Below are 13,052 nucleotides of genomic sequence, written 5' to 3' on the forward strand. Positions count from 1 at the left end.
AACATCACCAGGGACTATAGTGTTACAATGCACGTAAGCAGAGAAGAGTTTTAATTTTGTGGACTAACATATCTGCTCTAGAGTGAGGATGTTTTTGCCCAGTCCAGGACCCTGTCCAATGGCATACCAGTACTCTTAAGTTGCTGTAAGCGTTGTGGCAAAGAGAGTCTTGCCATTACCTCAGTCAGACTTGAGTGTATGAGTTAGTGGTTCTTATGTATACTCTTTGTCCCAGTATGAAGTAAAATACAGTCACTTTATTTTTCCGTGGTCTTTGGGATGTGTGGATCTTTCTTGATGTTTCTGAAAAGCTAATAACATGCGTGTGTAGTCAGTTGCTGTGGCTCAGCTGGCTTGTAGCAACTCATTAACTTGCTTTCTCTTTGCCTTTAGTGTGTCATTCTGCTACGAGCCATGCTTGACTTTTCTCTGTAAATTCTGTTAGTACCTTCTGGTCGTACCTGTGTGAATTACAGAATTTGCAATTTATGACGGTTGTTGATGCATAGTCTCAAATCTCTTACCACTTCCTCCTGCCCCTCAAGTCCAGTTCTCTTGGTTCTTTTGTTCCCTTATGTTTTAAGAACACGTTTGAATTTTTTTCCTCTTTTAAGTATTTTGTTCTCTGTAATAAGCATGAGGAAAGGTGGATCTTGCAGGAATTTATTAACTACATTTAGTGGCATCAAGGCTTGAGTTAGTCGGCAGTGTTGGGTATAATTAAGTGGCAAGAAATGACCAAAATGATGAGATATTGATGTCACTTTGTAGAACAATAAAGGAATCTTAGTAAATAAGCCTATGACGTACATCTTTCTGAAGGCCTAAGCAGTAATGTAAATATTTTAGATTGGATGTGATCTGGATGGTGTTGGGACATGAGGTTGATATCACATGTCAAATGACAAATGTCTGCATGCTCAGCTGGTTACAAATACTTGATTTGAGGCAGAAACAAGAAAGAGTGGTTAAGAATCTGTATCTTTTGAATACTTGTTATTTTGAGTATTTATTAGATTACTGTGGGAAGAGTGTATCTCTGTAGCAGTGCATGAGCTGTAGTAGACAATAGGAAAGACCTTCTGCCTGGCTTTTGTTGTGGCACTGGGCTTGTGAATGAAGACCTTGGTTCCTGCTTTAGGTGACATTCACAGTGTCCTTGTCCTTTGTGCTGTTCCAGATACCAGTGAGGCTGGGATTAGTGGTGCTGCCTGAACATCTGGCTAGGGTTGTGTTGTTAAATTAATGCTTTTTGGTCTTACGTTTCTCTTTGTAACATAAGTCTAAAAGTAGTCTAAAGATTGTCCAAAGCCCAAACACAGCTTAGAGCTGTCCTTAATGTATGCACCTGTTTTGAACTGTACTGAATAAGGAAGAAACAACTCCAGCATAACTACAGTCAGGAAAATGCAGTGCAGCTGATATTTATGATGCTTTCTGATGCTGCATAATTGATTGGTGAACAGAACTATTGGTAAACAGAACTATTTCCTAGAGTGTCATTTAGCTGTGTCTGTTTTATGAGTGGATGGCTTTTGCTCCACATAGTGAGCCTAAAAGCAGTTGGCAGTGAAAAGGCCAAACTCCTTTGATAGGTTATCTTTGTTTAAAGCTCCTTTCTTTTCCCGTTTCCAAAACATTTCATGGCTAATCCGTGTGCTGTTTCACTGTTTTTCTTATTGTGTCACATGTCACCAGATGGTTATCTGTCCGCTTTCCAGGCCAGTATTGCTGAGAAGCATGTTTTAAAAATAGTTAAAAGTAAGAATAATTATGGAGTAGCCTTCTAGATTTTGCGTGTCTGTTAGTCTGAAATGCAAAGATCTATTCTGAATTTGTTGGATGCAACAGTTCACTGGTGGTATAGCATGCAGTCAGCAGTTGAGTTAGATTGAATGACTTTATAGTAACTATGCATGTGTTTCAAAAGGAATAGCTAGCATTACTGAGATCATCCTCTACTCTGTAGTAAGTACTGCTGTTTTACATTACTGATGTCTTACGTTCAATAAATGGCATAGAAACTTTTAAATCACAAGAAAGCTTTTTGACAATGCAGTACAGTATTGATTGTATCCCTTGGATTAGTTATTTCCTTACTCAGCAGTTCTGCGCTGCAGTTGGTGACCAGCCTTTTTGATGAGCTCAAATATGACCTGTAGGAAGACTAGTGGCTGAATTTCAGAATTTTATTTGTTGTATTTTCTACAGAAAAGGTTTGTACTTGTGTTGTTATTATTAGTGTGTCCACAGCAGCTTTTGGCTCCATTTCTAAAGTTAACTTTCCCTGACATACCTGAGGATATAGATCTGAGGGTGAGTAGCTGTTGCTTGGATTCCAGCAATAGGACTTGCTGCTTGGGGAGCTTGAAGTTTGTTCTCCCCTCTGCCTTCTCTGTCTCCTTAGTGATTAGTTTCAGTTACATTAAAGGTCTTGCTGAGCACATGTCTGGATTTCCCTGATGTTAACCATCAGAGCCTGAATTTTCTGCTTTTTGTTTTCCCTACTTGTGGAAGTATACCCCATATGAAATCTAAGTCTATATGGGGTCTTTTGCACTGTAGTTTTCAAACGGGTGTCTTACTTCGCATAAGCTTCTTGTATTATTGATTCTGAGCAGACATGAATGCATCTTTTTGTTCTGTTTTCTCATCAGGGAACAAAGAAGCATGTTGAGCTTTTCTCTGTCTTGTTTCTGCAAAGTGGAAGTATCTGTGCTTTTAATTGAACTCAAGAGGCTTTATAAATTGACCTGAATTTGTAGAGCTGTTCCAGGGAACCAGGAATGAAGTAGTCAGGCATGATGTGTTTTGGGGGAGAAGTGTTTACTGGTATTGAACACAGGGGCTAGAACAGCAAAGTCATAGGTCTGTTAAAAAAAGCATACATACAACTTGCTTGCATTGCCTTTTCACACAGGCTATATCCATAACATATTAAAAATATATCCCTACACCTAGGGGAACTCACACCCACTGGAAGAGTTTACAATGAAGTGATTCTGCATGTTCTGCCTATGGAAGCTTTTCTTGATGCAGATCTTTTTTTTTTTTTTCCTTCAAATGCTTGCTCAACTTCTTGCCGCTGTAGTGCTGAGGTTGTTTAACAGTGATGATGCTATTGTAAGTGCTGGGATTGAAATGCCACTGATTTCTGCCTCGTTTAATTGATGAAGCAGGTAAAAATGGCCAGTGGTCTTAGAACAACCCCTCTTGTAAGTCACTGAGGCTTGACTAGCTAGCAAATCAGGAGACAAACATTCTGAACTATGCGAAATCTGTGTGCATATGCAGAAGTTTGTCAACAGTAGGCAAGCTCTGTTCTCAGTAAGGGTGTGTAAGAGATAGGAAAGAAGCAGTGTTCTTCCTGTGCAGACTAAATTCTTAGGTATGCAGGTGGGACTTCAGTTCTGTGTGACTACGAGAAGTTTCTCATCCTGCACCCCTTCAGAACCCATAGAGGTTCCCCCGGTAGAGGCTGCTCTCTTTAGATCACAATAAGAGCAATTTTCTATAATGCGTAGCGTTTAGCCTGTGACTGCGAATGTAACTGGAGTCAAAGAGGGAGTCTGCAAAGTGTACAAGGTCTCACTTGGTTCCTCTGTCTGCTTCATTCTTGCTGGAATTCAAGAAGCCCCATTGCCAATTAATGAGGTATTAAGTAGTGTTTAGGTTGTCGTCTTTTTTTCTAACAACTGTTTAAGTAGGAAGGTAACAAGATTCTTGCCCAGTGCCGTATTGTTTAAGTGAAAATGAAATCAAAGCTGGAGGCGACTTTTCTGAAGCCACTGTTATGTGGCACAAGATACGGTTACTAGCAACAATCTTGTTCTAAACATTCTCTCAACTGCACCATTGTTTGTAGCTACAAAAGACTGAAATAGAGAGAAAGAGCTGTGATGAATGATGGAAGCGGGAGGCCTGCAACTCTGATATCTAAACTGTGATCGTGTCTGTTGTTTTCTCTGGGGAAAACCACTGGTCCATTCCTTCCCCAACTTTTGTTCCTTAGGAGGGATGTAGAACAAGAGACAATTTTTCCTTCTCAATTTAGTGGAACCTGTTTGGTATTTTCTCCTCATGGGGGTAAATTTGAGGTTCCCTGTGTTTAAAATCTGTTTTCTCTTCATTCCCAAGGAAGAACTGAATGTACTGAACAGCAGATTGTGTTGCATTGTAGGGAATGGGAGGTAATTGTAGCAGTTAATGTCTAAAAAATGTGGAGCCAGAAACAAACTAAATTGTAATTCTCTTCTTTGTTAGATTATATGTTTTTGCAATTGTAAAAACATTTGCAAATGTTAGGCTGAGTGTTTCTTCAAATCTTAAGTAGGTTCTTGATAAAGTCTTGCTGAAAGCTCCCATTAAAAAGTTTTTCTTTTAGTAGGGGGTGAATTTTCTCTTGAATGGGTAACTCACTCTGAGTTATGCAAATTCAGGAACGAGATGAGAGCAAAGTATCTCTGTGTAGATGTCTCCCCACAGAGGTGGTAGGCTGTAGGCGGCTTTTCCCTGTCTTACATTTTTTTCTGTTACTCAGATCCCAGCCATGAAGGCACAGCTGAGGGAATGGAGAACATGGCAGATGCTGTCACTCATGCCCGATTTGTGGGTACAGATCATGCCAGTGATGAGGTTGTCTTGATGAAGATCCTACAGGTAAGTGCAGAGAAAAGGTAATTACCATAATGGCTGCTGCCTGTTGTGGGGCATATCCTGTTACACGGAGATGAGGAGGAGGCAGCGGTGTTTTGACTCTATCTGAGCTTAGCAACAGACTTTATTTTTAAACAGATGGGTCATATACCTGCGGTAAAAGCTTTTTCAAATGAAAATGATTAAATGAAACGATGGTAAATCAAGCATGCTGTGGCGTGCGGTGGCGTTAATAATCCTACCTTGTGGATGGCCTGTGTTTTGAGGGATAAATTAAACATATGGAGCTCAGAAACTTAATTTTGAGAAAAATTATTCGTAAAGGCTGAGTGTTTTGGTCTATTATTGGTAGATAGCTAGTTGCTGAATTTAAACTTTAGGTGACATGCAGCATGTTAGGTCTCTAATTTCAGAGTTGGACTGGGAGATCGTTCTTGTCTCCTAATCTGTTTGTGTCTTGAGGACAGCAGTCAGTTGGAAATGACTGCTGAAACCCTTGGGTTTTCTGCTTATAATTCCGTGAGTCCTTGAGGAAGCCAGCCTTCCTTCTAGGAAATGCATACAAGAGTCACTGGTACCATCTGACATACATGCTCGGTACTTTGCAGGTTTTGAGAACCTTGCTGCTCACTCCTGTGGGAGCCCACCTCACCAATGAATCCGTGTGTGAGATCATGCAGTCTTGTTTCCGCATATGCTTTGAAATGAGACTCAGTGGTAAGTTTCTTTGTATTTTCACTGCAATTACTCCAAAGAAATGATCTGTTTCAGTATTGGTTAACTACTTGTACTATGGAACACGCAGCCCTGGAAAGCTGCTGAGCTTTATATTAGCGTGTCTTTCTACAGCTTCTCGGAAAATTTGTTAGGAGTTCACTGTGTAACTTTGGACTCGTTTTTTTCTCAGCTTTGTGGCGCCACCTCGTGATTATATTCCCATTTGCAGTAATGCAGTTTTGGAGCTGGTTTTAATAAATTTGCCGTAATCTCTGTAAACAAGGCTCGGAGGGGAGTCTGCTTGAAGAAGCCTCTTGATAATATCACACTGAGTAATGACACCTGTGTTATTTGTTTTTGTCTTCACAGAGTTATTGAGAAAATCTGCAGAGCACACTCTGGTCGACATGGTGCAGCTGCTCTTCACAAGGTAAACCTGCTTGTGTTTGCCTCAGCATTGCCGAGATGGCCCTCTAAGGACAGAAAGATTCCACACTTCCACTTAAGAACCCTCAGAAAAATCATCCCAAATGGTCATTATTTAGAGGTGGAAGGGGATGAAAGATTTGGCAGTTTTCTCTTGGGCTGACCCTGTCAGACTTCAGGGAGACTGAGGTAGGGAAGGTTGCACAGCTTAAGGTGTCCTTTGAGGAGAGATGGACAGCTAAGTAATGAAGAGCTTTAGAATAGGAAACCAGTTCTTTGAGGACATAGAAATGTGGAAGAAAAAAAAAAAAGGAAGAAAGTGCTCTAAAAAATACAGTTCTCTTCAGGAGAGAGAATATTCTCCAGGAGAAAGAATGGATATTGTAGTGTTGGATAGTCGCAGGTTGAGTTTCAAGTTTGGAGTTTTGACCTTGTGCATCAAAGAGAATTTTATACTCTTGAGATCATGTGTCTTTTGGACAAATGTTCTGCCATTTTCAGCAGCTTTCAGGTAATTATTGAGATTACTTCTTCTAAATTCAAGAAAGTTATTTAACTTAAAAACTATTTATCCAATCTTGTGAAGTAATCAGTCTTTCTCTGGGTATTCCAAAATTGCAACATGCAGATATAGGAATAGTCAGAGTAGGAAAAGATTACAGTCAGACTGCTTCTGAAACACAGGTCTCATAGCAGTTGTTTTTTTTCCGTTGCCACACTCAGTTTCAGTAAGTTCTAAAGTTTTGTTTCCTTTCTGCACTCTGTGCAGTGCACAGGACAGAATCAAGTCAGAATCAAGTGTTATCAAACAGGAGAGAACACACTTTTTCTCCAAATGCTTATGTGAAATTGATATGCTTTCCATTACTTAATGTGTAAAAACTCTGTCCTTTGTGATGAGGCCTATGGATATCAGGAGATAGAAGCAAGACAAAGACAGTGCCTAAAGGGACGATTTGGATACCTGTTTACTTTTTAAGTACTGCCATCTTCTTTTTCACAGAGAAACAGCCAAATAGCATGTGAGGCACCTCTCACTTACACCTACTTTTCCCCTCAGAAATTTTTTTGGCAGGAAAAGACATCAAGAGGACTCTTTTTTTGTGGAGTAAACCTAATTTTACTTTTTTGTTAACTGCAGTGTGACTAGAAAGACCACTGTTTTTTTCCTTCTCCTTTCTTAACCCCCAAAACTGACGTATTTTGTCTTTTTTTTTTTTTTTGTCTTTTAGGTTGCCTCAGTTTAAAGAAGAGCCTAAAAGCTACATGGGAACTAACATGAAGAAGGTAAGGCTAACTATTGTGCTTGCTGTTCAGCTCTTTCTTGTCTGGGGCTTGTGCTCATCTCTGTATTATTTATTTTCATCTATGTATTTCTTCATTCTCTTAAGTCCATAGTTCACTGAAAGAGCACGTTGAACTACATTCATTTAAGTCTGTAGGATTATGTCCCGATAGTCCAGTTGTGGATCTTATTAAGTACACTGCTGCCTCAGTAGTCATTTGGGTTTGTGGGAACAATCATAGCTGCTATGGGCTAGAAAACCCAATGAATCTTGGAACTTGATGCCTGTGTCTTCTGATAATTTGCTTCTGCTCTCTCTCCAGCTTCTTACTCATCTTTTCTTGTTCACTACAGGAATAATACTGAGATCTCAAAATGTAATTGCCCAGAAAGTAAAAAGGGATTTTTTGGGGCAATTTTTTGAGGCTGGTGAAACGGCATGAAAGAAGCATGAAATCGAATTATTGCGGAAAAAGTCTTGGTAGCTTCTAGAAGGGGCAGCATTCTGTAGCAAAAACCTTACTTCAGGTGGATAATGCCATCTCAGTTAGCAGGCAAATCAAAGTAGACTGCTCTTTTCTTCTTTTTTCCCCCCGTTTCCTTAAGTCAACAGTTTTTTGAAGTTAAATATCAGGGTTTGTTCATCAGCACTATTTCCTTCCATCCAGTACGTTTTTAGCAGCTGGGTTCAGTATAACAGGTACTGTAAATGTGGCCTCACATGCTTATAAGTCTAGCAAGTTCTTATGTGAAGAGAGGTCCAATTAAGGAATTCCATTTATACTTGTATACGTATATATTCTTTCTAATCCATATAAGAAATGTCAATAAATATACAGGATTGTACTGTTAAAAGTAATTGGGCAGAAAAAAAATGCTGGAGAAGAAAAAGCCTCTTTAAACTTTGCTTAATTATACTGTTTGTAGCATTATAACTTATTTTTTTCCAAATGACTTGATAAAAGTATCTGTGTTTTGTAAATATACATTTCAGAGCCAGTATAGCTGTGTTTTGAGAGTCTGAATACTTACTTTTAGTAATCCAAAACAAGTTCGGTGCTTTAGTTTCTGTGTAGTAATTTAATGAGAACATGATTGTTTCCTTTGCTGTGGAAGAAAAGTGACTAGATGTGTGCTGGTGGTAGATTAGCCTAAGGGAAACTAAAGGGGATTAGTTTAATTTACTGCAGGTACAGAATTTGTCATGGTCTGTGTGCAGAAGAGGTCTAATGTGAATGTTAAATTTGGGAAGGCTTCCGTTATCAAGTGATGGCTGCTCCAAGCTCAGTGATTCTCTGCCTTGTGTCTGATCTGTGCAGTTACCTTGTACTGTGTATTTGCTCTGCATGGTGGGAGTCTTCCCTGCAGCCTAGCACTCTGCCACGTTATTTGTCTCTTTGAGTTTATTTTTCCTTGTTTAAACCATGCATTTGCCTATTTTTCACAGATCTCTTCATGTCTCCTCAACAAACTGGAACTAAGTAGTGGGGAACAGCCCAAAGCCCTGAACCAATTAGAGAGGGTATTACTCTTTAAGAACCTGAAGGTCTCTCACTCCCTTCTCCCTTCTTACCTTACTCCCTTCTTCTTTCTCTTGTAAACACCATGTGAGAGATTCTCCTGTTATGTGTAGCAACTCTTCCTTCACTCATTTGTCACAGCATGGCTTTTGGGGAGAATGCATGCAGTGGTTGCTTTGCAGTGTTGTGGCTGCAGCTTGGGAGGCAAAGACCCTGGTGAGTGGTATCTAAGGCACGGTTGTGGCATCTTCTGAAGGAAAGGAGTAGGGTGGAATGGACAAGGTTTGGTTTTTCTCTGATGGTGAAAAACTGAAGAAAAGAAATATTTTTAGATAGCAATCTACACTTAAGCTTGAATGTTTTGTCTTAGCTGTTGATCATTGATGTAACAGAACGCCGACCTAACATGCCTTAGACAGTTCTACTCAAAGTGAATCTCTGAGCTCTTCCACTTGACAAAAAGCCATAGATTCCAGCTCTTTGAAGGGTTTTTTGGTTTTGATTTTTTAAGGAACCTGCTGTACTTTTTCCATAATTTTGGTCATGTTTTTTACTGAAGTTATTGCTGTTCAAACACACCATAAGCATTTGCTAATGGGGAGTGAGCAGGGCCAAAGCGAACTATGAAACATTTTAAGCTCTGCCAGTTCCCCTCTGAAATTTCTAAAGAAATACTGTAGGCATGCTGATTGCTTTTGTGCTGGTCACAGAAGCCCTGGGAAACTATCTGAGAAAGGACTATCTCAGTTTTCTATACTGGTTCATAAACTTACTGTAGCTTTATTTCTTGTCTGCTTTTAATGCTATTTGGACCATAAGGAGCTGGATTGAAGATTTAGAGAGGTCTTTGCTATTTAGTTGTCCTATATCTGTAGTCCAAGGTAATTTGGAAAGACAGTGGCTGGAGACTTGTGGATTTATGGAGTTACACAGAAGAAAAGATGAGAAACATTTCCCTTTGTGGTAGGAAGGTATTCAGCTAAACACTGGGTTTTGAGGTGTGAGTCAGGATGAACAGATCTGGGGAGTGGATTTTGTGCATAGTTGCCAAAGATAAATGTAATTGATGGTTGCTGTACAGGCAGGTAGGTGAGACGATTGCATTGGTGTTCTCAGGACTTGGATCATGGACTGCGTTCTCTCTGCATGCTTTCATGTCTTGAACGCTACTTGGTGTGCTGACCAGTTCCATGCTGCATCTAGAATGAGCTCATGTTTTAGTATAATCACTTTAGTTACTAATCATTGGCCCCTGCCCTTTTCTCTTGAGGCTTACAGTATGTTATGGAAAAACAAACGAGTGCAGGTAAGGTGGCTTGTAGAAAAATGGAATCTCATGGACCCTTAAAAGAACCTTGTAGTACTACATTTGACTTCCTTCACCTTGAGATAGAGTATTGCTGTAAAAACCTCATCTACCAGGGAAAACATTAGGAGTCTTGTGTCTTGTATTTTTTTTTTTCTTCTAGCATTTTGTGTACATATTTCTTTATGCAAAGATAACTAAGATGAATGTAATGGAATCTATAGTGAATCCCAAGATGAATGAGCAGTAACTTAGAGCTTGTATTCTGCTTTGATTTCTAAGGAATACATTTTAAATACAGATTTAGAGTGGATATACTGTGGGAGTACAAGCTTAATCTAATGTGAAGGACACTGATTGAAAAAAAAAAGAAGCAACTATCGTATGACTGAGCGTTAGAAAGGAGGAGGGTTTTGGATGATGTTTAAGATCCGGATTTTTTTTAATGATCTATTAAATGCCATTGCCTGTAACCTTTAGTCAAGAAGGAAATCTTAGGTTTATAATCTCAGCCTGTTAACATGCATCTAAGCTTTCTAGCAAAATCAGGAAATGCTTTACCTTCAATACCAAAGCAAGCATTAGAAAAGTGTTCCTTTGGTCAAGGGGAAACTGGAGAATATAAATATAAGCAGCAAGATATTGATAGTTTTAATTCAATACAAAATACAGAGTGGAAGATGATGTTACTTCTTTTTTTTGATACATGTATTGTTTTAGCACCTGCAAACTTAGAGTTTGTTAAAGCAACATGTAGTCAATTCACATCAGCAAAACATTTCTGTTGAAGTGGTGCTTCTGCAATTTTTTTTACGCTATCCAGTTGTCACTGTAGTTTTGCTGTCTTATCTTTGTGGCATAGCAAAAGAGAGGGGCCAAGGAAAGATACAGGGGGTATAGCCCTAAGTAATCCTGATAGTTAATCTTCAGAAAACCTATTTGTGTAGGATGTAGAATACCGAATGGTGTAGATAAAAAAGACCTACTTGGTAATCTCGCTTGTCCATAAGTGCATAAATGTAAATACTTTACTGATTGCTTTAAAATTTAATTGAAAGTTTGGGATGGGGAAAAAAAGCAGCGATTTTACTTCCCTGGCTAAATGGTTTGATGTCCGTGTGAGGCTGCTGTGACTTCATCTCCAAAGATGCATAGCTTCATCAAAATGATAGGCAATGGACATATGCCCTTTATAAACCTCAAATGGAAAAATCTTGGAGTTAGTGCAGTGCATATGACACTCAGTATAAATGTGTATTGCATGCACCTTTTCAAAAGGGCTAATGTTGATCTGAGTTGGTATGTGCTCTTGTGTGAAAGGGGAGATAGGCAGTAGTGTTCAGATTGTCAGCACAGACCTTCTGGTAGGATGTTTGAAAAGTTGTTTCTCAGGAGCATGGCTGATGCTAAAAGGTATGGTACAAGCATGCTTAGCCCCGAACAATATCTTCGTGCCGTTTTGCTGGATCAATTTCTTTTGTGTTTTATTGTTATTTATTAACATGTAACTTTCTACCTGACAGCAGGATCATAAAATCATAGAATGACCTGGGTTGAAAAGGACCTCTAAGTTCATCTAGTTTCAACCCTCCCTGCATGGGCAGCATTGCCAACTGCTAGACCGGAGCCACATCCGGCCTGGCCTTGAATGCCTCCAGGGATGGGGCATCCACAACCTCCCTGGGCAACCTGTTCCAGTGTGCCACCGCCCTCTGTGTGAAAAAAGTCCTCCTAAAATCTAAACTAAATCTCCCATCTTAGTCTAAAGCCGTCCCCCCCTTGTCCTATCAACATCCACCCTCGTAAACAGGATGTAGTAGTTAAAAGCAGTTAAAAGTGGTTAATTAGTTAAAAGCAATTCTATTGTTTTGTAATTATGTGAAACAGGTGTTTTAAGAGTTTAACATCAAATTATTCCCTGTTTTCCTTCACACTCGAAGCAGTTTGGTGAAATAGACTGTAGAAGTCTTCTGATTCCCTTTTATCAGTTACTAAAGAGGGAGGAAATTAAATATGGCAATTTCTAGAATAATTAGTTGATCAAATAAAACTATCTTGTCCAATTAGCAGCCTTTAATGAATAAAGCTATTGATAATATTTAAGTCTTGGGGAGATTTTAATATTGAAAGTGAAACTAATAGACTTGAAATAGTAGAAACAGGCTAGAATTAATGATAACAACTATTGTATATAGCTCTTTGAGCTTGTGAATAGGAAAGATGAGATAGCAGACAATTTTTACATTGAAGGATTGTGACTCATAAGACTTACATTCACTAATCTACACAATTTTAGTTTTGGCTGTGTGCTTGCTATGTAAGTGTTAGAAGTTTAGAGGGATATTCTTGCTACAAAATGTGGAAGAAAGTCAAAGTAGTTCTGAATCTACTGTTAATAAGCTGAAAGAAACTGTAGCATAGCTGAAACTTAGGGATTAGTTGTCAAACAAATAGAATTTGTGGTGCAAAGAAGTTACACAAATGGTATACTACACTGGGACATAACATTTTCACAAGCTTGTTTGAATGAGAATAATTATAGACTACGTACACAGAAAAGTCAAGGGGAAAAAGGGAAGAGAGGGAAAAACAGTGTCAGAATCTAGAAGGCATATTGACATTTAGGAGTAGTAGTAGTTGAAAAGAAAGAGATTTCAGAAAAAAAGGATTAGACTAAGGGATGCACCTGTCTTCTAGATAATAAAAATTTGATTCTAAGGATATAAGAAATAAGGAATGTTGTAGTCTAAAATATAATCTGAAATAATTTTTTGGAGAGGAATACCATGTAGGGGCTGCTACTGGGACCTACAGAATGGTTTCCACTATCTGCAAGGAACCTGTTCAGTGTTTAAATTTTCACCACCAAATTGAGGAGATCTAACATCATCAGAAAAGTTGACTTTTAACCCAAACCCAAGAGTAAGAAGCAGGTATTCCTGCACTCAGACAAAACTGTTTTAGAAGAGAGCTATTTCCAAACGTGCTATTGCCACTGTCAGAGAAACTGAATATTGTAGTGTTGTTAGGAAGTTTTGGAACATGTATGCATGCCTGCAGTAACTCACAGTCTGCAACAAGTGTCACAGTCTGCATTGCTCTTACTGTGGTTTGTTTGTCCAATACTTGTGTAAGGACTAGT

The 13,052-nt window shown here is 39.0% G+C and overlaps 1 protein-coding gene across 4 annotated transcripts in view; it reads left to right on the plus strand.

Moving 5' to 3' along the window:
- The window catches only part of GBF1 (golgi brefeldin A resistant guanine nucleotide exchange factor 1), a 97,798-nt gene that overhangs the window by 54,237 nt on the left and 30,509 nt on the right, over positions 1-13,052 (plus strand). For 2 of the 4 annotated variants that reach the window (XM_042863523.1, XM_042863524.1), the window contains exons 5-9: positions 4,541-4,659; positions 5,265-5,373; positions 5,743-5,803; positions 7,032-7,086; positions 8,532-8,630. In XM_042863523.1, coding sequence (XP_042719457.1) covers positions 4,541-4,659; positions 5,265-5,373; positions 5,743-5,803; positions 7,032-7,086; positions 8,532-8,630 — 443 coding nt within the window. The remainder of the gene's footprint in view (positions 1-4,540; positions 4,660-5,264; positions 5,374-5,742; positions 5,804-7,031; positions 7,087-8,531; positions 8,631-13,052) is intronic. The other 2 variants (XM_042863525.1, XM_042863526.1) reach the window with 1 other exon arrangement.

This window comes from Lagopus leucura, unplaced genomic scaffold (genome assembly GCF_019238085.1).
Source record: "Lagopus leucura isolate 7727_CA_CO unplaced genomic scaffold, USGS_WTPT01 Super-Scaffold_739, whole genome shotgun sequence".
NCBI classification, from domain to species: domain Eukaryota; kingdom Metazoa; phylum Chordata; class Aves; order Galliformes; family Phasianidae; genus Lagopus; species Lagopus leucura.